This window comes from Nyctereutes procyonoides, unplaced genomic scaffold, assembly GCF_905146905.1.
Source record: "Nyctereutes procyonoides isolate TBG_1078 unplaced genomic scaffold, NYPRO_anot_genome, whole genome shotgun sequence".
In the NCBI taxonomy this organism is placed as follows: domain Eukaryota; kingdom Metazoa; phylum Chordata; class Mammalia; order Carnivora; family Canidae; genus Nyctereutes; species Nyctereutes procyonoides.
In genome coordinates, this window is record NW_026575122.1 from 12,909,050 (window position 1) to 12,934,546 (window position 25,497).

At 45.1% G+C, this 25,497-nt stretch overlaps 1 protein-coding gene across 3 annotated transcripts in view; it reads right to left on the bottom strand.

Annotated features, from left to right (window-relative positions):
- The window catches only part of TMEM131L (transmembrane 131 like), a 161,885-nt gene extending 138,279 nt beyond the window's left edge, over nt 1-23,606 (bottom strand). For 2 of the 3 annotated variants that reach the window (XM_055336242.1, XM_055336240.1), the window contains exons 1-3: nt 23,436-23,606; nt 22,688-22,758; nt 13,571-13,614 (exon numbers count right to left, since the gene is read on the bottom strand). In XM_055336242.1, coding sequence (XP_055192217.1) covers nt 13,571-13,614; nt 22,688-22,758; nt 23,436-23,559 — 239 coding nt within the window. In that variant the 5' untranslated portion in view covers nt 23,560-23,606. Of the gene's footprint in view, nt 1-13,491; nt 13,544-13,570; nt 13,615-22,687; nt 22,759-23,435 lie in introns of those variants that run through there. The other variant, XM_055336243.1, reaches the window with a different exon arrangement.
- Nucleotides 23,607-25,497: the final 1,891 nt, after the last annotated feature.

Sequence of the window (25,497 nt, forward strand, 5' to 3'; positions counted from 1 at the left end):
GTGCTAAAGTTCAACCTGGAACCCCACCTCCAAGCCCCATAATCAGGACAGAACCCTTTTAGAAAAACTGAAATCAACTGGCTGCAACTTGATACCATCTGCAAAGAATATGTAAGTATTCTAGGTTTGCTAAAACCTGGGCCAGTGACAGTGGGTGGAGCTGGCGGGGGCGGGGAGCAACCTTTGTCTCCCAACTTCCACTCCACTGTTTTACCAACAAGACCATTTCTGCTGCCCATTATTTAATCTTCAACCAAAGCAAATTTTGAAATGTGCTTCCTTAGATGCCTCACCCCGGACCAATGATTCTCAAACTTGAGCATGCATCATAATCACCTGGAGGGCTTGTTAAAACAGATCACAGGCCCCTCCCCTGGAGCTTCTGATTCAGTAGGCCTGGGGTGGGCTCTGGGAACTGGTCTAGCAGGTTCCCAGGTGGTGCTGATTCTGCTGGTCCCAGGACTGCTCTTTGAGAAACACTGCCCTAGACCTGTCATTCCTCACTCAGAACAAGCCCCGAGCTGGACACAGCAGGCCCTGCTGCTGGCCTTCCCGAGTCCATCACCTCCCACACGGTACAGCCTCAGTGAGGTCAGTAAGCGCCACTCCCTGGTGGCTGTGTAAATCCTGCTGCAAAGCAAACTGGGTAGTCCTATACCACTCCCTCAGCCAAGGTGAGCATGGACCATGTTTTGCCTGTGAGATATAAGGCGGGGGGGGGGGGGGGTGTGTGTCCCACTGAGGGGTGCCCCTGAGAAAGAGGCACAGGAGGAGGGTTCTTTTAACCTGCAGTTGGATGTTCCACTGGGAGGACAGGAGGCTGTGAGGCCTCAGCCTCCTGCGACCTTGAAGAGAGCCATGCGGCACACTGAGCCAGCAGAACTGAGAGTTGGAAAAACCTGGCTGCCTGGTGCTGACTCTCACCTGCTGAGTAAACCAGACCAGAACCACCCAGCCTCCGGGCTTCTTGTTAGGTGAGATAATACATTTTTCATTGTCTGAGCTGGTTGAGTCAGGGTTTTCTGTTACTTGAAGCTGAAAATATCTAATCGCAAAGCAAACAGGATAACCTATCCATCCGAGGACTAAAGACAACCCCTCAGAGCACACATGACAGTGGTATGTGTTCCACAAAGTAATCGTAAAATTCCAGATTTGTATTTCCCAATTTTTTTCAAAAGCTATGCAATTGAATGTCACGGATAAGCAGCACTTAGAGAACAGAATAGAAAATGATGGGGCGCCTGGATGGCGCAGTTAAGCATCTGACTCTTGATTTGGGCTCAGGTCATGATCTCAGGGTCGTGGGATCAAGCCCTGCATGGGGCTGCAAGCTCGACAGGAGTCTGCTTGAGATTCTCCCTCTCTCATCTCCCTGCTTGTGTGTGTTCTTCTCTCTCTCTCTCTCAAATAGTTAAAAAAAAAAAAAAAAAAAAAAACAGAAAATGAAAGAAGCTCTCTAGCACACAGTAAAGTGTCATTGTACCCAAGTCCCAACTCTGCATCTCTCTTACAAGAGGCATGCTCATTTTTTTCAGGGGTTTTCTATGAACCATATAATACCAGGGTTTACTAAAGAATTCAGTTGCTTTCACATATCATTCTTAGATTTGGTCTCCTTCTATAGAGGGCAGACTAATTGGGAAAATTGTGTCCCAACCTATATCACTTTAATTTTAAAAGATATTATTATTTACTTGAGAGAGAGCACAGAAGCTGGGTGGGGGGGTGGGGAATGGCACCGGAGGAACAAAGGGAGAGGGAGAAACAGGCTCCCTGCCGAGCAGGGGCCCTAAGTGTGGCTCGATTCCAGAACCCTGAGATCGTGATCTGAGCCAAAGGCAGATGCTTAACCGACTGAGCCACCAGGTGCCCCTGTTTTAGATGCAAGATAAACAAGTGTATCTAGAAAGAGGACACTTCAGATTATGTGCCTGTACAGCCACTTCATACTCTGTAATCTTAAACTGTTTTACTTTTTAAAACCTGTCTCCTCATCTATTAAATGGGAATCCCTGGTTACCTAAGGGACAATGCATGTAAAAGTACTTTGTAAACTATAAAGTATAATACAGGGGATCCCTGGGTGGCTCAGTGGTTTGGCGCCTGCCTTTGGCCCGGGGCGCGATCCTGGAGTCCCGAGATCCAGTTCCACATCGGGCTCCCGGCATGGAGCCTGCTTCTCCCTCTGCCTGTGTCTCTGCCTCTCTCTCTCTCTCTGTGTCTATCATAAATAAATAAATAAATCTTTAAAAAAATATATAATACAAGGGCAATTACTTAAATCCAATTTTTAATGGATTAACTGGATTAGCAAGGCCTGATTTTAAGAGGTAGATCAATCATAATCCCAGGGGAATTACTTCACCAAAGCTTCATATTACATACATCTGCTGTAACTATTAACTGGGCCACTGGATTGTGATTCAAACTGGACTTTATCTATTATCAATAATTTAGTGGCAGCGAAAGGAACCGACATCCATAAGGCAGGACAACCCTGAAAGTCAATGATGTACAAGGCATAACATCAACATGAATTATTTACTATGTACATTTGCACAATGGTCATTGTGAGAGGCACAATGTCTTTGCTTTTACTGAAGCTATTCTCGGGGAACTACCTTCAGTTGTGGGTTTCTTTGGACATTTCACAGGTGGAAAATCATCTTTCCCATAGAAGAAGTTTAGTTTTTGGAGGGTGGAGTTTTTTTGAAGTTAAAAGAATTACAGAAGTACAGTTGATAGATGCTATATTAGTTTCAGGTGTATAACAGTGATTCCACAATTCTGTATGTTACTCAGTGCTCACCACAATAAGTACAGTCCCATCTGTCAACATACAAAATATTATTACAATATTATTGACTATATTCCCTGTGCTATACTTTTCATCTCCATGACTTATTTATTTTATAACTGAAAGTTTGTACCTCTTAAATCCCCTTCATCTATTTCACCCATCCCCCCCCCCACCTTCCCTCTGGCAACCACCAGTTTGTTCTCTGTAATTAAGAGTCTGGTTTTCTCATTTGTTCATTTGTTTTGTGTTTTAGATTCCACATATAAGAGAAATCATATGGTATTCATCTTTCTCTGTTTGAATTATTTCACTTAGCATAATACTTTCTAAGTCCTTCCATGTTGTCACATATGGGAAAATTTCATTCTTTTTTGTGGCTGGCTGAATAATATTCCTGTGTGTGTGTGCACATGCGCATGCGCACATATTATCTCTTCTTTATTCATTCATCTATCAATGGAACATTTGGGTTGCTTCCATATTCTGGCTATTGTAAATAACACTGCAACAAACATAGGGGTGCATGTATCTTTTCAAGTTAGTGTTTTCATTTTCTTGGGTAAATATCCAGCATTGGAATTACTGGATCATATGGTATTTCTAATTTTAATTTTTTGAGGAACCTTCACAGTCTTCTCCACAGTAACTGCGCCAGTTTGCATTCCATCAACAGCGCACAAGGGTTCCATTTTCTCCATATCCTCACCAACACTTGTTGTTTCTTGTGGGTTTGATTTTAGCCATTCTGAAAAGTGTGAGGTGGAATCTTACTGTAGTTTTGATTTGCATTTCCCTGATGATAAGTGATATAGAGCATTTTTCAAGTGCCTTGTTGGCCAACTGTATATCTTCTTTGGAGAAATGTCTATTCATGATGTCTGCTGCCCATTTTTTGATTGGATTATTCATTTCTGGGGTGTTGAGTTGTAGAAGTTCTTTATATATTTTAGATACTAACACTTTATCAGATAGGTCATTTGCAAATACCTCCTCCCATTCCACAAGTTGCCTTTTTTTTTTTTTTTTTAAGATTTTATTTAGTTATTCACGAGAGAGACAGAGACATAGGCAGAGGGAGAAGCAGGCTTCTCACAAAGGAGCCTGATAGGGACTCGATCCCAGGAACCCAGGATCATGACCTGAACCAAAGGCAGACACTCAACCACTGAGCCACCCAGGCGTCCCCACAGGTTGCCTTTTTATTTTGGTCACAGTTTCCTTTACTGTGCAGAAGCTTTTTAGTCTGGTATAGTCTCAATAGTTTATTAATAGACAATGTTTAGTTTTAGCCCAAGAGTCACATGCCATCCAGAGCCATGTCTTCTGATTGAAATATCTGAAAAAACTGGTAAAAACAACAGGAATTAGCCATCAGGGAAAAAAGCATGTACGGCAGTAAAACCATGTTCCTCAAACTGGGACACGTATTTTTGTAGTAGAGAAAATAATGCCATGAGGTAAATATGGTAATCTTCCCAAAATCTACATTTTACTAAAAGATTTTTGGACGAAGAAAAAAGGAACTATCAATGAGTAATTTTAAAATGATTTAAAATTCTCAATAATTCTTTGAGATTAAATTTTTTGAATTTTTCATGTTCATAGCAGATGTTTTATTTTTTTTTAAGATTTTATTTATTTATTCATGAGAGACACAGAGAGAGAGAGAGAGAGAGAGAGAGAGAGAGAGAGAGAGAGGCAGAGACAGGCAGAGGGAGAAGCAGGCTCCATTCAGGGAACCCGATGCAGGACTCAATCCCAGGACTCCAGGATCATGCCCTGGGCCAAAAGCAGGAGCTAAACCACTGAGCCACCCAGGCGTCCCTATAGCAAACTTTTTAAAACTACATCCCCACTACTTGGGGGAAAACACTGAGAAAGGCCACAATAAACAAACAAGACTTTCCCTGTATCATGCATAAATGAGTTTGCAAAGGCAATGCAAAAACATCTTTACTGAGCACATCTGTGAAGTACTGTCTAGACTACCTTAGTTAATTATTCGTGAAGTGGCAACATTCTTTTGTCACATTAACTGGAGCGGGGGTGGGAATCATTACTCTAGAGTCGTATGTCACACGTGGAAGACTGCAACAACAATCAAATAATTTGATGTCAATTCATTTAAAACTAGAGTAACAAGCTCCCAGGAGACCCTATTATTTTAATACTTGTGTTCCTAGACAGAGAATACTGCCTTGGGAAATTATATTTCTCCTCTGAACCTTGAAATCCCAGGCTCTGTCACCCTCCTAGGCAATAAGAAGTTTAGTGTCACATCATATCCAGAAATCCAGAATGCCTTTACAGAATTGACCGATACTGCTGCCCATATATTGGGATCCATCTAAAAAGTACTTTTATTTCTCATCAACCCACCATGACGAGTAAAGGGCAACCCAAAGCACAATTCTCACTGTATAAAAGAGGCCTAAGACAACCAGAGTGTCCGCTCGCCTCTAACTATATAGCTATAAGCTTCTTGAAGATAGAAGTTAGGTTCCCAATGGCAAAACACCCAAGTCCCTCTTTCTTGCTCACAGTGGTACCTTCACTCTGGTCTGATACAAGCTCCTTACGAATCTTTTATGTACTTTTTAATAGCCATGTTGTCATTTCCATAGGCAAGTCTTCCTGGGCTGTTGAACCTGCCTAGCTCTTACTTTAGGATGCACACCTGACTGAACAGACCCCACAGAGATACTTGGCTGTTAAATATTTGTGACGAATAGCAATAATCAGACAAGCCACCCAGTAGAGCATGTGGAATGAAGCCAGCTGAGAGTCCCACTTCAAATGCTGAATGAAGACACTTCTCCTAAAGGCAATCTCTAGTCTAAGGTAATGAACACCAAGTTTTCCAAACCTGGATGTGCCATGTTTACGGGCCATACCCACATCCACAATCTCCAGACTTCAATTCTACTTTATTGTTTCGGGAATGTGAATAGTAATGAAACGTTTTGCTTATTTTTATTCCAGATTAACCCTTCAAAATACAGTTGGAAATACAATTATTTGTATACACTTGGAAATACAAAATACAATTATTAAAATTGGTTCAAATGTCTTTTTCAATAAAAAGATATAAATAAGCACAAGCCTAATCACTCCAGAGTCTATAAAAGATAAATCTAGGGGAAGTAATAATTTCAATGAAAATCAGAATTAGGATACTGATCCTATTACACTATTTTTCTAATTAATTCCAATTGAGGGCTAAATAATTATATGAATAAGCCTCAAAAGCTCTGCTAAAAATTTCACAACCTAAAAAAAAAAACCAAAAAGGTTTTTGTGACTTGAAGACAATTTTTATACCAAGAACACTGTTGAAAAAAACCTTGTATTCTAACAATCTAAATTATGAAATCCATTATAATCAAAGAAAATTTACTTTACACTGTTACAGCCATGAAGACCATGACTTAATGCATTCGTTCTGCAACCCTCCTGGGGCCCACATGACTCTCTAGAAGGTACCATGAGGCACACACTGATAGAGCTAATAACCCATTCTCTTTAAAAACACACCAACTGCAATGACCTAATTTAAAAACCACACCTCTAATACTAATACCAGTGCTTTAATTTCAGGGGCAAATAGGGCCTCATGGGCTTGGATATGAAGAACATGTGAATCATTACAAGTAATCAACTTAAAAGACTTAAATTTGTATCAGGAGCTTGCATCCCTTCATCTAGCAGTTCTTCACCTAGGTGTTAGGTACTAGATTAGGCACTAAGGAATTAGTCAAATGAGACTCAGGACAATCTTGAGACAGTGAATTTTAAAACAGAGATGCCCTGTATTAGAAATGCCATGATGCCATATGGAGTTGATTGGGTGAGGGGCTCAGCCAGAGAAAAGAGAGAGCATGAGCCCATGTGAAAGGGAAGGGAAGGGAGAAGCAGGGGCAGGAAGGCTGAAGAAGTTAGCAGGGCCTAGATCACAAAAGGCCTCTATGCCACGCTCAGGCGTCTGCACTTGATCATGAAGGCAGGATTGTGTGTAGGAGGAATGACGGGGAAGGAGGTATAACTGAGATACATTCCTCAGGGAGGAAGGTGCCTAACAGGCTGGGGTAGCTGTAAAATGGAGGCAGCTGACCATCTGAAGAAGATCCAGCCACACTTGGTCACCTACTAGGGTGGGAGTACGAAGGAATCAAGGTTGGGGGGGGGGGGATCCTGGTTTCTGGTTTATACAAATGAATGCATGGTGTGGCAGCTGGGTGCAGGCTGAGAGGGAATAGAGCCGAAGAGCTCAATGAGCTAACAGCATCTGAAAGCTAAAAGGAACTCTCTGTGGGCAACTGCACAGGTGAGACCCCCAGCTAAGAGGTACAATCTAAGGTCAAGTTCCTTCTATATAGCGAAAGACACAGGAGAACAGGTGAGATCACCTGGGGAAATGGCAGATAGGGAGAGAACACCCACAATGGAACCCTACTAGAGTGGCACACTCAGGTTAGAAAGCTAAAATCCTGTCAACCAGTGATGAACTTCAGGGTTGTACTGAAAACACAGCTTTCAACTTCTAAAGGAGAACAAAGAAAAGTGAAAAGCACTTCCATTCCCTGTGGGGGCTCTGAAACCCCCTTCACTGCCAAAAGGAAGTTTCCCTAGCGATTAGGTCATTTTTGCCCTGCAATTCTATCTTTCAGTATGTTCCTGAAAGGTTAACAAGACTTTCTTCGTGTTCTGACTCTTAGGATCTGCCTTTAACTGATGTAAATTGCTTCAGGAGAACACAGCTTGCTGTGGTTACTGATCATATAAAAAAGCACATTAAAAAAACACACACACACACACACACACAACACAATGACAACTCCCATAGACACTGTACCTGACCAGTCGGTATTTATGATTTTTATGTAACTATTTTTAAAAGCTGATATGCTATACTATTCACTTTGCCAATGCTCACACTTTTCACATTCTAACAAATGTATGCCAACAAGGCTTATGGGAGCTATGTACAGAGAGCCAGACCAGCTTCCCTGAGAGTATTCAATTCCAGCAAGAGCTGAAGTCCGCTCACACTTGCTCTCATCGCTGAGTCCCAAATGCAATCTCTCACTCTCAGCAAAGGAAAAGATTACTGCTGATATTTGAGAACACCCGAGAGAAAAATGGGGACGCAGAGGCAAGAGGGGAGAAAGTCTTTCAAATATTGCTTTCCTGGCTTTCAACCAAATACAATTACATAGCATTCATAGAAGATTAAGTCAAGTTAATACAAACAAAATCTTCAGTGAGGCCAATTTCCCTGAAAGCTTTCCCAAACTGTTTGAGATCATAGGCTGGCGACTCCAGAACCCTCCACCCCAGGATTAATGGTGGTCTGCTTTGGGCCCCACCCTGGGCAGTCGGGAGAGTGAGACACAGAGCTGTCTTCAGATCTAGATTCTTACCAGGGTTAGAGGTCAGTGCCACCCACACTCCTGAAACTCTGTTTTATGGTCAAATCTATCTTGAGGCCCAAGGTGTTCCTCTATATGGGTGCTCTGAGATGAGACATTCATGTTGTAGAATTCCTGAGCACTGGGTCAACCGACCTCAAGTCCTATTTATCATTGAGAGTTGGCGTTGTGCAGTAGTGATCAAAATGAAAACCACTAAAATGTTTTTAAAATGTGTAAAGAGGGCAGCGCGGGTGGCTCAGCGGTTTTGTGCTGCCTTCAGCCCAGGGTGTGATCCTGGAGACCTGGGATTGAGTCCCGTGTCTGGCTCCCTGCATGGAGCCTGCTTCTCCCTCTGCCTGTGTCTCTGCCTCTCTCACTATGTCTCTCATGCATAAATAAATAAAATCTTATAAAATGTCTAAAGAGGTAGTAATAACTTCAAAAATAAGATTTAGGGTATTGGACATAAAACTAGCAGGGCAAATCTAATATCAGATTATAATCCAAAGTATAAAGTAAAATACCCGTATGACTGAACTGATATAAGTAAATGAATTAATAAATAATGAGGGAAGATAAACAAAATCTCCCATACAGAAGAATGCCACATAATCTGTGTAGGTGAAGCTTAATTCCATTTAATGACTTGCCGCCAGAGAGTGTTGCACGGAAAGAGGTGAAGAAAGAGAGCCAAGTGAACAAGGTCAATATCAAAGTGATAAGCCATGTTGATAGCAGATATCCTTGATATGTCATGAGAATACCAATTTATAGCTGCTGTCTTCCTCCACAAAACCCGTAACATCCCAGTCTAACCAGGAGGAAAAACATCAGGCAACCCCAAAAAGAGAGACATTTTACAAAATGCCTGAGCAGTACTCCTCAAAACTGTCAAGATCTCAAAAACAAGGAAAGTCTGACAAACTGTCACAACCAAGAGGTCCTAAGGAGACATGACAACTAAAAGTAATGTAGCATCCTGGATGGGATCCTGGACAGAAAAATGACATCAGAGAAAAACAAATGAAGTTCAAATAGCAGGGAGTTTAGTTCATGGTAACATACCAATGTTGGGTTTCCTAGTTATAACCAATGTGCCACCTTAATGGAAGATGTTAACGGTTGGGTAAACTGCAGGAGGGGTATAGGAGAACTCTCTGTACCATCTTCACAGTTTTTCTGTAAACCTAAATATATTCTGAAACAAAAGATCTATTTTAACTGTAGCAACATTGTATGAGCTTTGGAGGTACTAAAATTTTCATTTTAAGAAAATTCCCAACTGTAGAGTAAAGGTAAATGAATACTAAGTACCTAGGTTATTCATTTAGCTATCACAGGACATTACACTTACAGAGAGACTTCTTAAAAGAGCTCCAGAACCTACACTTTCAAAAAATGAACACAAGGAAAATTCTCTAATAGTGCCATCCAACCCATGTCATCATCTAGTCTTTACACATAAGGAACAAATCCCAAGGGGGAAAAAAAGGCCAGAAAAAACAAAGAGGAGGAGGCTTGGAAGTCAAGTTAAAAGGAAAGCAACTAGGGATAATATAACACAAAACACTGGAATATCTGATATTGAGAAGATTAAAATATATAAATCAGGGCCAATCAAAATGTGAATCATGATTAAGAAATTTTAAAATCTAGTAGTGGCAACCAAGTTTTTGTTTTTGTTTTTTATGAAATAAGATGAACTAGAAAACCTCTGTGGATGGACGGCAGTGACTGGATGCACAGCAACGTGGATGTACTCAATCCCACAGAACTGTACATTTAAATATGGTTTAAATGGTAAATGTTATGTACATTTAACCATGACAAAAAAAATGAAATAGAAAAGAGTATGTCACAGGTAGTAAAGGGACACGCTATTTTATCAAGAAATAAAGCACGCACACACACGTTCATATGGCCATACGCATGTGCCTATGAGCAGGTAGGTAAGCATGACGTGAAACGCATCCCTTACTGTGAGTCACTGGCAACAAGTTTGAAAGCCACTGTTCTAATCATTCTCCTACCCCCCACACCTTCACCAACAATCTAACACTAGGTCAAAAAGACCCGTAGGGATAAAACCTACTAATATCTTAGAGTCTGACACAAAACTGAGGTAAAGAAACTAGTTCTGACTGACGAGAAAGGAAAGAACAAAGGCTAAGGCCAGCAACAAGGCTGTCTACAGGCTGGACACACCCACGCCTGGAGGCTGCCCAGAGCTTCCAAGCTCAGGGCTCACGGCGCTACGGCCACAGGGACGTGTCATATCAAGTCTGACATTCCTATGAGACAACCAACCAGAATTCCTGATTTCCCTCCCCTAATTCCTTTCCCATCTCAGCTGTCCTCCCTCCAGATGCTCAAGCCAACTTCTAGTCAGTCAGTCTAGTCCCTCTTGCTCTACCACTGATTCAACAAGTAATGAATCTGTTCCACCCCCAAAATTCACCTCAGAACTTCCCATGTCCCTTCATCCCCACTCCCACCAGCCTCGCCTGAATCACTACCGGCAATCCTTGCCTCTTCTTGCTCCCATACACTCAAACAGAGGACTGCAACCAACTCTGAACTCTGCCTCATACATTCAGCCCACATTTAAAATTTTGTACTATAAATTCAAAAGGCTTCAAAGAATGTAATCTCTGGCATATTATAAATGAGGGCATTTTTAATAAAACTCAATCATTTTTTAAAGATTTTATTTATTTATTCATGAGACACAGAGAGAGGCAGACACAGGAAGAGGGAGAAGCAGGCTCCCTGCAGGGAGGCAATGTGGGACTCTGATCCCAGATCCTGGGATCATGCCCTGAGCCAAAGGCAGACGCTCAACCACTGAGCCACCCAGGCATCTCAACTCAATCATTTTTTTAAATACATTCAATGGAACTCAAATACTACTGCAATGAAATCCACCATTATTTTTTTTTATAATCTCTATACCCAACATGGGGCTCAAACCCATGACCCCAAGATCTAGAGTCACATGTTGTACCAACTGAGCCATCCAGGCGCCCTATCATCATCCTTTTTTTAAAAAAGATTTTATTTATTTGACAGAGAGCACAAGCAAGGGGAGCAGCAGAGGGAGAGGGAGAAGCAGACTCCCCATTGAGCAGGGAGGCCTGACGCAGGGCATGATCCCAGGACCCCCAGGATCATAACCAACGCCAAAGGCAGACGCTTCACCAACAGAGCCACCCAGGTGCCCCCATCATCCATTTCTTTAAACACACCAATAGGCATTCTTGTATTACTGGATATTCCCTCCAAGTATTTAAATCTAATACATACATCACAATGTTCAAAGTCTTCTGCAACAAAACTATGAGTTTCAACTGAAACATTAGATTTTTAAAAAAATTTCCTATGACCACAGTGTTTAATTGTTGAGTATTTTTTTCTTCTGAACTGAGCTGTCATTATAATTTTCTTTAGTATACAACTGATCAAGAAATTTCTAAATTTTGATAGGCGATTAAACATAAAGAGACAAATTTACTGAAAATGCATTCTTTAGTGAAGTGGATGAAAAGTGTCTCACCCCCTCGTCATTGATTCATGTGACTATTATTTTTCATGTCCACTTTTTTAAAAAGTGTAAGCACTGAAAAAGCTTGTTCACATAAACTAAAACGTGAATAGAAGAGCACTGTTACAATGCTGTCCCTATATTCTCTAAACTCCTTCACTGTTTATCCAAAAAGCAATGATCATTAAAAGTAACTTTTTTTTAAAAGATTTTATTTATTTACTCATGAGAGACAGAGAGAGAGAGAGAGAGAGAGAGAGAGAGAGACAGGCAGAGGGAGAAGCAGGCTCAATGCAGGGAACTTGACGTGGGACTCGATCCCGGGACTCCAGGATCATGCCCTGGCCTGAAGGCAGGCGCTAAACTGCTGAGCCACCCAGAGATCCCCTAAAAATAACTTTCTTTCAATGACCAACTGCCAATTTGATTGTGCCCTTCAATTTTGTTGACAGATTCAGAAACCTCCAGAGTTACAAAAGAATTTGTTACCCAATCAGAGTTTATCACTTCTCCTGACCAATGCCGGTATTTTAAATCACACCTCTGTTTGCCCAACATTAAGCACATAGTAAGATGTGGACGAGGTAAGAAGTATGCCTTTCTTTTATAAAGTGGGGAAGAGAGATTACGAAAGAAGAGGTGGAAAAGGGTAACTTGCAACCTCAGACAGCTCAATTTCAGAAGACTATCTGGATGGTGGGATCTAAAAGCTGATTCCCTGAAAGTTTCGTATGTCCAGGTACCATTTAGAGTCTCCATGTACCTTCAAGGGACCAGACATCCCAGTTTGAAAAGTGACCATGAGACTGCTCCGCGACCAAAGTATTCTCTTAAAAATGTAGTTGACACCTTTCGATTTCCTAACCCCTGCTTTAGATCCTATAACAAATCTTACACCGTTAAAAATATAAAATCCAACCTCCTTACTGTGGTTTCTAAGGTCCTATCTTACCTCACTATCCCACAAACCACACGGGCCTTCTCCAAGTTCTTGGAATACTGTTAGTGCTTCCTAACTCTGCGCCTTTGCATCTGCCACCACTCCCACTGCCCAGAGCACTCTCCCTGTTTGCTACCCAGCTATTCCTTTGCATCCTCCAGACTTCAGCTCAAATGTCACCTCCTAAGAGGGGCCTCACCTGACCACCCTATCTTCCTCATTATTCTGTACCACGGCAATCCAACTGTTGACAGTTACTACAATCACAACCATTTTGTTTTGTTTACAGTAAGGTCTGGCTCCACTACTATGTGCAGCGCAGGGTTTATTCAATATTTCATGCCCAGCACCCAGCACTGTGCCTCATGTTCAACAGGCATTTCTGAACAAGTAGGATAGCATAGGTGTGCTATGGAAAATGCAAAGTTGAAAATGGGTGGCGGGGGCAACCCGGGTGGCTCAGCGGTTTAGCGCCGTCCTCGGCCCAGGGCGTGACTCTGGAGACCCAGGATCGAGTCCCACATCAGGCTCCCTGCATGGAGCCTGTTTCTCCCTCTGCCTGTGTCTCTGCCTCTCTCTCTCTCTCTCTCTGTGTCTCTCATGAATAAATAAAATAAAATAAAATTAAAATTAAAAAAAAGAAAAAGAAAATGGGTGGCAGGAGGTATTTCTAACAGCTTTCTGCACAACTTTATTTTAAAACAAAGACATATTAATTATTAGAGAGTTCAGATATCCCAAGCACCAAAGATCAAGGTATATCACAGATATATTAAACACATAAACATAAACGTACATAACCAAGACTTCAGATAGCATCCAAAGTGGGCAGCAATGTTCAGCATGCAGGTATTTGCTCCTGTGGTTTTTCTTACCTCTGTTCTTGAGAATGCTCCTCCATATTCTCTTCAGAATCACCCTATTGATTAAAAACCAAAACAAAACACATGGTTTAACAGTTGTTTAAGAACAACACAGAAATCTGAAAAGAAACAATTCTTAAATTTCACATGGATGATGAACTTGTAAAGAACGTCTAGAAATACTGCCTGGGGGCACCTGGCAGCTCAGTCAGTTAAGTGTCTGGCGCTTTAGCTCAGGTCATGATCTCCTGAGACAGAGGAGGTCCTGAGATAGAGCCCCACGCTGGGCTCCACCCTCAGCCTGGAGTCTGCTTGGGATTCCCTCTTTCCCTCTGCTCCTCTCCCACTTTTGTGCTCGCTCTCGCACGCGCTCTCTCTCTCTCTCAATAAATAAGTAAAATCTTTAAAATAAAAAAAATAGTGCCTGATACACAGCAGGCATTCAATGAATTTATTGAAAGAATGACACTCCTAGGGATCCATGGGTGGCTCAGCGGTTTGTTGCCTGCCTTCGGCCCAGGGCGTGATCCTGAAGTTCCGGGATCGAGTCCCACGTCAGGGTCCCTGCATGGAGCTTGCCTCTCTCTCTGCCTGTGTCTCTGCCTCTCTCTCTCTCTCTCTCTCTCTCTCTCTCTCTCTCTCTCTCCCTCTGTCTCTCTGTCTCTCATGAATAAATAAAATATATAAAAAAAAAAGAATGACACTCCTAAAAGCTGTAAGTTGCCAAGTGATCCCTTAGATAGTGTCAGATTCTCCCTGCTTAAAATTTTGACCTAAACATAATTTCCAAATTAGCATGACATCTTGTCTCTCCAAGAGCCTTTGGTTAGCTCAGAATCCCCTACATGGATACCTGATACATTTTGACATCAACATAGAAAGGCTGATCGATTGTATAAATGGCATAAACATCACCGTCAAAAGCACTTCCAAAATCCTCCCCCAGATTACCAGGCCAAAATCTGACCACATGTCATGTACCAGGAAGGTAAAAAGAAAAGGAACTTGAAATAGAAACAAAAGGCCAGATCCAAATAAATCCTACATGTAAACTGAGGTACACAATCTTGACCGTTCTTCCCCAAAGTTCTCCACTGTTGGGGGGTCAGGAATACCGAGCCTTCCTGGTCCTCCAGCCTCTCCCTAACCTTTGGCTGTTGGCACTTAATGCCTCTCTGCCCCCTCTTCCTCCTCGTCACTGCCAGTCCTGGGCCCTCACTCCCTACACCAATCCCCCAGAATGCTGACCCACGCTCATCACCGTGAGGCCCAAATCCCTACTGCCAACCCCAACTCCTCACTCGATCACACGGGTAGCTACTCAGGGAATGCCTATCTTTCCTGAGAGCAAGACTCCTGCCGCTTTGGTATGTGGCCAGCATGTGGCAGGTACTCCACAATACCTGTAGGATGAATTCATCTGCAACTCCAAACCTACTGGCAAATGCCTCCAGCACATATGCACTTTTTCTCTCCCAAAATAGTTATGACAACACTGGACTTATCAACACATGGGGCCCCTGCCAAGTGGTTTCTGTTCTTTTTTTTTTTTTTAAGATTTTGTTTATTACCAAAAAGAAAAAAAGATTTTTATTTATTTATTCATGAGAGACAGAGAGAGAAATAGAGACACAGGCAGAGGGGAGAAGTAGGCTCCCTGCTGGAAGCCCGACGTGGGACTCGATCCTCAGACTGCAGGATCATGACCTGAGCCAAAGGCAGATGCTCAACCTCTGAGCCACCAGGCGTCCCAAGTGGTTTCTGTTCTAACCAGCCTCCTTCTGTCAAGGATACCATCACCCTCCTTGACCCTTGGGCAAACCTTAGGGTCATCTTATACTGCTCTTTCTTCACCTCTAGCCATAAAGACCTACTCACTTGTCTGAACCATGGTACAGACCTGTCCTTTCTTCTCCACCCCGTCCACCAGCAAAGCAGCCCATACCATCAGTACTCCAGGCTTCCATTACCATCACAGACAGGGCTTTTCACTTTGCTGAAGACCACTGCCTCCAATCCATCCCTTGTGTCACTGCAAGACCAATTTTCTTCAACATCAGCCACGACTTAACGACCCACTTGGTATGGACCCAGCATCCAATGTCACCATGTTAATCTCTACTCAAGAGCCTACTACCACTCACTAACTGCTAGTCAGATGTACTCTAAGCTCCTTAACCTGGAACCGGGCAACTGTCAACTGACCTTGACATACACATCCCTATCTCTACAGCCACACTTCATCAGGAGCTCCTGGCTCCGGTTCAAAGCATCAACTTAAAAACACTGTCACTCATGTAAGGATCTAGAGGAGGCCCCATTCACACTTTTGCTAATGCAGGTCTCTAAGCAGCCCTCCTACTCCTAAGCCTTAACAGACCCCTCCAATATACACGGTTCCTCCTCTCTCCTCTCAGTTGCTACATTTCAGCACTTGAGTGTTATCTCAGGGTATTACCAGCCTTATCTCCCCAACACCACCAGGCTCTCAAAAGGAGGGAACCAAATCCTGTAATCTCCCTACCCTACTCGCCCTTGGCAGTGCCTCAGGGCCCTTGCACTAGCTATTCTAAATCTCTCACTGCTTTCCAGGTTTGGCTCAAATGTCAAATACAGGCCTTCTCAAAGGGACCAACTTTGCCTTGTTAAATTAAAACTCCAGCTCCCATCACCTTAATCTTCCCCCGGTTTGCCACCCTACAGCACGGATGCCTTTCTAACAACAGACTAAAGAGTTTACAATTTATTCTACTTCTTTTTACCATCTATATGCCACTATTAGACTGCAAGCTCCACTAGGGCAGTGTTTTTTTTTGTTTGTTTTTGTTTTTTTTTATAATTTTTATTTTATTTAATTTATGATAGGCACACAGAGAGAGAGAGAGGCAGAGACATAGACAGAGGGAGAAGCAGGCTCCATGCACCGGGAGCCCGACGTGGGACTCGATCCCGCGTCTCCAGGATCGCGCCCTGAGCCAAAGGCAGGTGCCAAACCGCTGCGCCACCCAGGGATCCCTAGGGCAGTGTTTTTTTTGTTCAACATCCAAAGCACCTAGACCAGTGCTGGGCCACAGTACATACTCAATAAGTATCCATAGAGCTAAGTGCAGTCTAGCTGTTTCTTAAATATTCGTGGATATATTACCTCACACCTGTTAGAATGGCTAGTATCAAAAAGATAAGAGATAAGTGTTGGCAAGGATGTAGAGAAAAGGGAACGCTTGCGCACTGTTGATGGGAAAGCAAACTAGCGTGGCCACTGTGGAGAATAGTATGGAGGTTCCTCAAAACATTATAAACCGATCTAACAAGTCCACCTCTGGGTATTTATCTGAAGGAAACAAAAACACTAATTCAAAAAAATATCTACACCCTCATGTTCATAGTAACATTACTTACAATAGGCAGGATATGTAAACAACCTAAGTTAATGACATAAATGGATAAAGATGTGATATGTATGTATGTGCATATACATGGGTACCTGTATATATACGTATGTGTGCATATATATAATGAAATACTGTTCAGCCATAAAAAAATGAAATCTCATTTCAACAATATGGGTAGACCCTTAGGGTACTGTGCTAAGTGAAATAAGTCAAACAGAGAAAGACAAATACCTATGATAGATGATAGCTCTCAAATACAGAATTTAAAAAACAAAAACAGGGGCACCTGGGTGGCTCCAGTCAGTTGAGCTTCCAACTCTTGGTTTCAGCTCAGGTCATGATCTCAGGGTCATGGGATCAAGCTAACACCACAGAGTCTGCTTGAGATGCTCTCTCTCTCCCTCTGCCCCTCCCTCTGCTCGCGCTCCCTCTCAATAAATAAATAAAACCTTTAAAAAGCAAAACAAGAAAACAAAACAAAACAAGAACAAGAACAAAAAACAAATACCAAGTTCACAGATACAGAAAACAGACTGGTGATTGCTGGGGGAGCCAGGGGTGGCAGGCAGTGGAGAAGCACAATGGGTAAAGTTGGTCAAAAGGTACAAAGTTCCAGTTAAAATATTATATCCTGGGGATGTAATATTTAGCATGATGACCAGCGAATAACACTGTATTGCAAATTTGAAAGTTACTGAGAGTAAATCTTAAAAGTTCTTATCGCAAGACAAAAAAAAAAAAAATTATGCAATATGTATGGTGACACATGGTAACTAGACTTACTGTTATGCGGTGCACCTGAAAGGAATGTAATGTTCTATGTCAATTATACCTCAATAAAAAAAATATTAAGCAAAAATTTCAGAAACACTAGTGGATCTGACCATTTGTTAAAACTTCATTAAGCTAATTTTTCTAACTCAAAACAGAATATGAAGGGATCTCCCTGAAACACAGGAAATCCACCACCACAATACTTTCCCAGTCAGACTGCTAAAACTCATACAGTGCCATAGTGGCCAGGAGCAGAAGCTTTGAAGCTCAACACCTCCCAGGTACAAATCACACCACTGCCACTTTCCTTCAGCCTTGGGCAAATTATTTAATGACTCTGTGACTCCATTTCCTCATCCGTAATGTCAGGTCAGAACACTTCATGGTTTTTAGTGTATTAATATGAGTATTAAAAACTCATAAAGTACTTAAACAATGCCAGTAATATTCAATTCATGTTAGGTATTATTTTTTTATGTTGATAGTGGAAGTAGATTAAACCCAAAATAAATCTCTATAACAAAAAGATTTCCAAATACCAGTCAATGATTCACTGACTAGAGCAAGATGCTATTACATAACACAGTACCTGAGATAATAAAGAATTTATTCAGTGTACTATTGTACTATTTCCTGTTTCACTTTCTACCAGTTTCCGTTACCTATACCAGACTTAAGGGGGTAAGACATGAGATTTTTAAAGACAGAGACGTCCTTCTTTATCGCTGTATCCCGCGGCTTTGCTGGGCGTGGGGGATGAACAGACAAGGCCAGAAAAGCACTAAGCCCAGCCACCCCAAACCAGACCAACATGATTCTGTATCAGGTAACTCCTGCTCCTACTCAGCACCAATGTTAGTGTCCCAAATCTAACCAGGGCTGTTAGGAGTGAGGCTTCTATCTCTGCGGAGTCTGAATGGATTAGAAGAACAATTCTAGATTGCCCTTCCTGCTGCCAGAAGGGATACCAAAAAAAACAAACAACAACCACCAAAATCAACACTTAAGGCATTTAGCCTGCCATCTTTGAAACTAACCTCAGAAACAGGACAAGACACTGATAACTGCCTCTCCTCCCCCCAGGAAGAGCTCTGGGCTAACTACTCAATGCCTACTGTATGCAGAACAGTGTGGCTGCAATGAGACCACCAAGCTTAGGAAAGCCCAAACTCTTACGTGGAATCCAGTTAGGGCAAGGAGGAACATCAAGGCCAAGAAAAAAAAAAAATCCAGACGCTCAAGAACCTCAGAAAGCGAGAAATGACAATAGTGCCACTATGGAGTTAGAAGTCTGGGAGGATGGCTCTATGGGAACAGCAGGACAATCACATTTGTTCTTTCATTCAACAGATACACAGGGGGGCCGCTCTGCCAAGGGTCATGCTGGGGCCTGCGTCCCAGAGGAATGCCTAGAGCAATACACAGGGTCAGACTGCGGAAGGCCCTGAGAGCTAGGGCAGGTCAAGGGCATCACAGGCCAGCACAGAAGGGTTATTTGAAGGCAAAGTAAGAAGGTATGCAATGCAGTATCTTGCACACATGGGATTACTTCCTGATAATAAGCTAATGAAAACGTGTGTTTGGTTCCTAACCATCACCACTTTGGATTCAGTGTGTTGAGAAGTATAGGTGAAGTAAGGCCAGAAGAGAGGAAAAGTTCTGTAAATCTAAGAATAAAATCACATTTTTTTCCCCTTCCTTCTCATTATCACCATAGATAGTTTATGTTCGAACACCAAATATCTTACCATGTAAAAACCGCACATAACAAAAAGATGTGAATAATATAACCTATCTACACAACTGTAGAGCAAGTAATAGTACTGAGTACTCTGCACTGGTTCAACCTCTTCAACGCAGGAAAACTCCCATGACCTCCAGTGACCAAATCTAGGAATCAGCTGAGAAGTATACCAAAATAATAGGTAACAGACATGAAGTGCTCACTGAGTTCAAGACAGTTTTAATCCTCACAAAATCCTCTGAGATCAGGGCCATTCTCACCCCCCCATTGTGCAGATGAAGAAACTGAGAAAAGGGACGGAACCGGGAGTCAAATCCTGGAAACCTATCCAGCAGGTCTGGAAGATTATAACAATTCAATTATTTTATTTGGTTTTGCACCAAAAATGCACCAAAGATGCATTTTTCTAGTCCTTGCTCACTTAAAAAGAAAAAAAAGACCCAATCACCAGAAAACATTTCCAAAAATATCAACTGTATAAATAATGAGTGGTGACAAATGTTAATATTCAATTTGGGGGGGGGGCATCTGGGTGGCTAAGTGGTTGAGCGTCTGCCTTTGACTTAGGGTGTGATCCTGGAGTCCCCGGATGAAGTCCTCACATCGGGCTCCCCTCAGGGACCCTGATTGTCCCTCTGCCTGTGTCTCTTCCCCTTTCTCTGTGTCTCTCATGAATGAATGAATGGATGGATGAATGAATGAATGAAAAATAAATAAATAAATAAATCTTTTTTAAAAATTCAATTTTTTGATGCCACACCTTCTGGTGCTCCCATTTCTCCCATCACTAACAAATCTTAGCTTCTGCAGCTGCCTCGGGATCTTTCTGAGTGAAAGGAACCCAACCTACAAATTAATTAAGCAGAAACCCTCAAATTTAAAAAACACCTATAAATACTCTTTTTCAGCTGACTCCATGACACACAAGGGAGCTTTTTGTGGGAAAAAAAAGTCCAAATACTTTGAAGAAAATTCTCTAAAAATAACTTTCTTCAGAACTCTCTGCAGTTTATATACATATGTGTGTGAGTGTATAGGCAGTTTAGATAAATACATATGCATATGTATCTGCAGTTTACACTGACAGATACAGATGGATCCACATATATCCCCACCCCCACCCCAGTACAGGCAGGGTAAATAGTCTCTAAAAGATGTGTCTATAGATAGAGATGAAGTATTTAGAAAATTATTTTGAATATCAGTTTCACTTTCATTATAGCTTTCATTAAAATAGCTTAGTTATAAAGGCTTCTCTAGTGAGTACTCCAGAAAGACAGCTTCTAAATTGTGTGCATTTTTTTCCACCAAAACAAACTATATTACACATATAAACAAAACAAAGCCACAAATTAAGAATTTTATAAAATAAATGTTAAGGCTATAAATATAATCATTGATCATATCACAGGCCTTGACGTTTCCATCTCTGAGCACAGTGACTAAATCTTCAACTAATGCTGCAACAAATGAGAGTCTATAATTTACTTTCCTTTCTGTCTGGGTTGACTTTCAACACTAGCCAGTAAGGAGTACAGGCTACAAATGAGTAAAAATGCAAATACATATAGATATACACCAGTGCTTTTCAACCCGGGCACTTTTGCTCCCCAGGGACATTTGGCAACGTCTGGGGACATTTTTAGCTGTCAGACCTGGGGGCAAGAGGGAGGAGAAAGTGCCACCAGCAACTACTGAGTAGAGACAGCGAGGCTCTAACTGCAGGACAATCACAGGGCCATTCTCACCCCCATCTAACTGCTGGGCATCTTGTAGCCCACAGGACACAGAATTCCACCCAGGACAGGCCCCCACAACACAGAAGTCTCCAGCCCAGAACCTCACGAATGCTGCTTTTGGACAATCATGATTAAGACACAAATATAACTGTATTTTAAAAAGGGAAAAACGTCAAATTTCAAATGTGGGTCTCCCGGTAGAATCATGAATGATTTCTATTTGGTTCTTTTTATCTTTGTGTGTTTTCCAAATCTTCAACAATACGCATCTGTTATTTCTGATCAGAGGAGGGGGAAAAAACCCCATTTGGGAATAAACTTTTAAGAGAAGGGCAGACTATTTGCTCTCCATCCCAATGAGGCTTTTTCTCAAAGGACCGGTCTCTTTCAGCTCGCTGGCCTTCAGGAAAGGTCCACAAAAATTTTCCTCTAGAAGTCACCTCTCTGCCTTGAAGCTGTTATTCATTAGTCCTGGTTAAAGTGAATATTCTGAATATCTCAAAACCAGCACTCTTAATGCTTCACACAGATTGGAGAAACTCAACTGTAAAACTGCAGAGCCGTGAACTTATAGCTAGACATCCTGTTTTTCCAAACAGCCACAAGAGACAACATAGAATCAAGTGCTGCCACCAATGTGGGAAGTAATGAACATCTTAAAAATTACCACACACAAGCTAAATATTCCCTTATAATTCAACTCCTCCCTCCCCCCGCCAAAAAAAAAAAAAAAGTATTTGGGGTCACTACTGTTGCTGCTGAAAAGCAGTCAACCGTATCACGCTTAAATGCATACATCTGCAGACAAACGTTAGAAGTCGAACCCTAACACAACGCTTTGCGGGGCTGTATCCACTTGCAGCCCTGAACCCGGTAGGATGCCACAGATTCTCAATGAAATGCTGGTAATTACTTTTCCACATGCAATCACTGTATCACAGGGGGGAGAGCCCCCGAAACCTGAAATTCAAGTTGCTAAAGAGGGTGTATCCTACACGAATTAAAGGCACTTGGCAAAGATCCAAGACGACAATCTTTTTAAAGTCCCATCTTCCCTGCAGAAGCTGCTTAAGGCTAGTGGCAAGTGCCAGTCGCTAACACGTCTGAGAGCAGCTTTCCTGTTGTCCTGTTGTCCTGGGGCTCCTGTTGTCGTCCTTGGGGCTCCTGGGGCTCGCGGCGCTCCGGGGACCGCGGCCGCCCAGGGGCCCGCCCTTCCCCTCCTCCAGGCGGCCGCGGGCCGCGGCCCTGCTGAGGTGGCCTCGGCTCCCAGCTCCTGAACTTGGGGCGGGCGTGACTCACGCCCTGTCACATGGCGCGGGAGGAGGCTGGGCAGGCCACCGTTGCCAGGTGTTCAGGCTCGGCCCGACCGTTTATTTGCCTTGCAAAGCGGCCCGAGCGCCGGTGCCGCTGGGGGGCCGCGGCCTCCCGGCCCCCCCGCCCTCGCGCGCCCGCAGCCGCCCTGTCACCTGGCCGTCCTCACCTGAGTGGGCAGCAGCAGTTCCCCTTCCTCCGCCTGCCACAGCTCCACCACGTTGGGCAGGGGCTCAATCGCTGCACGGACACCAAGAAAAACACACCGCGTTTTAATGCACGGAAAAGAGACGCTTCCTGTTCCCCTCCCGCGCCCCGAGCGCCCGCCTCTCCCAGACAAGTCACCCCGTCCTTCTCCAAGCCGAGGCCACCGCGCGCCGCCCGGGGCCACGGGCACCATGGACCGGGTGCGAGGCGCGGCCGCGCCGACCGAGGGCAGGGGGCGCGCGGGCCCGGGGGTGCCGGGGCGGCCCCCCGGCGCGCCGCACCGCGAGCATCTGGGGCGGGCGGCCGCGGGATGGGTCCGGCGGCGGGGCTCGGGGAACAAAGCTGCAGCAAGCCGGGCCGCGGCGGGGCCCCCGCGCGCGCCACACAAAGCGGGGGCTGCGCCCGGGGCGCCCGGGGCCCGCGCACAAAGGCTCCGGGGCGCGCGCGGCTAGCGGTCCGCGCCGGTGCCCGAGCTCCGTCCGCCGCTGCCCGGCTCCGTCCGCCGGGGGCGGGGGGCGGGGGCGCGGGAGGGGACGCGGCGGCCCGGAGATGCTGTCGGCCGAGAAGTGCAACCGCTTCCCTTCCTCCTCCTGCCCCTTTCCCCTTCCTCCCCGCGCCCTCTTATAGATTTCAGCAGTTCCCTGAAAGAAAGAGAAGGGGGGGCGGGGTGGGGAGGGGAGGGAGCGCGAGCCCAGCGGCGCACGGCTGACCTTGTCCCTGAGCCCCTCCCGGGCGACAGCAGGGCAGGAGGACCTGGAACACGCCCAGCAGGAGGTTCACGGCCGCGGCGGTGCGGCAGTAGCAGCCCGGCTGCGGGCGTCGGAGCCCCGCCATGCTGCTGCTCGCGCTCCTCTCGGGTGCTCGCCGCGCTCGCCGCTGGCTCGCTCGCTCGCTCCCTCGCTCGCTGGCTGGCGCCGGGGCCGCCTCGCCCCGGGCCCGCCCCCGCGCCGCCCCGCCCCGCCCCGGGCCCGCCCCCGCCTCGCCCCGGCCCCGCCCCCGCCTCGCCCCGCCCCGCCCGCCCCCGCCGCCGCAGCTGCCGCGGCTCCAGCCCGGGGCGCGCCGCCGGCTGTGCGCGCGTGTGCGCCGCCGATAGGGAGGGACGGGGCGCGGGGGCGCGGGGGGCGCCGCGGGGGGCGCCGCGGGGGGACGCGGCCCGCGCGAACGCGGCGGCCCAGGGCGCCCCTCCCGGGCGCGGACCCCGCGGCCGCCGCCGCCGCCCGCCCCCTGCGCCCCGCGGCGCCCGCCCCGAGTCGCCGGCCTCCGGCTCGGCCCGCGGCGGTCGGGAGGGCCCCCGGGCCACTGTCGCCAGGCGCGGTTGGAGGGACTTCGGGGAGCCTCCCTCCGTGTTGGGGCAGCGCGGGCGCAGTCGGGTTATGACCCACGAGCGAGGGCGGCGGCGCCCGGCCGGAGGCCTCGGGCAGGATATTAGTGGAAATAACGCCGTGGTTGTCGGGAAACGCCGGCGCAGCCACATGGCCACTGCCAGTTAGGCAGCGAGGATATCCGGTGGCTGCAAAGTCTGTAATTTAGCATAAAAAGAGCTGCCCCCGGGCCCGAGAGGCTGACCTCAGCGAGGCGCGGCCGTGGTGCGCCCGGCAGCCTCGGTGGACGCGGTCCAGGCCGCGACAGGTGGGGAAGCCTCTTCCCGGGGCACGCGGGGCTTCGGAGCCCCCCGGGGCAGGAGCTCCCCGCGGGATGCGATCTGCAAACTGGAGCCTGCCTCTTCTGAAACGTGGTGGTCAGCTGCCTGTGCCTGACATCAGCTGGTTAATACAATAACGTAATACTTGAAAATATATTTTTCTAGCCCCATTATTTGAGGCCGGTGACCAAAAAGTGCGTCTGATACCTGAGATCTCTTTTAGGTTTGATACCATGGCTTTGCCAACCGTGTCACAAAGGTTCATTCAGGAATCGCTTTGCGTAACCTGGAAGTGTTGGCAGTCTTACGATTTTTTTTTTTTTTAAACTACTTTGCTGCTAGAATATGAGCAGCGCAGAAGAAAGAGGGGAAGGGACCGGGGCACACCTGTCTGCTTACATTGATCCTCTATTTAATGGTTTCTGGTGCCTTACAGTCTAGACAATGGAAAAGCAGCGGTCAAATAGCAGGACAGATGCCAAGGAAGGACTCAGTCAATCATGCGTCCTCCCTCTCCAAGGGAAGAAGTCCCTTTGCATCCTCCAACACCTCCAGCATCCTCTCTGTTCCTGCTCTTTTTCCTGTGTTCCCTGCCAGCATCTTCGTTTCCGTGGCAAGGATCTCCAGTCCCATTCTAGTGTGTCCCCCCCCTTTTTTTTTCTTCGCTTTACTTCTCTGGGTTTGTATTTGCCCCTGGAGCTCTGAAGGTCCTCCCAGTGTGTTAAGGGGTCCTCTAGGGACAAAAAAATATTCGCAGAGCCCAAGTAACAGTGACTGCACCTTTAAAGTTTGTTTCTAAGTGAGAGTTCTCTCATTGACCCATTTGTTTACAATATGTATTTTTTTTAAAGATTTTTATTTATTCATGAGAGACACAGAGAGATAGAGAGAGAGGCATTGACACAGGCAGAGGGAGAAGAAGGCTCCATGCAGGGAGCCCGACGTGGGACTCGATCCCGGGTGTCCAGGACCAGGCTCCAGGCTGAAGGCGACGCCAAACTGCTGAGCCACCTGGGCTGCCCTACAATATGTATTTTTAAGTCCTCTTAGGATTTAGAAAGGAAAGCAAGCAAACACTGGTGACCTAACACGTTTTATGAAACAGGTGTAATAAAAAGTCATGGTATAAA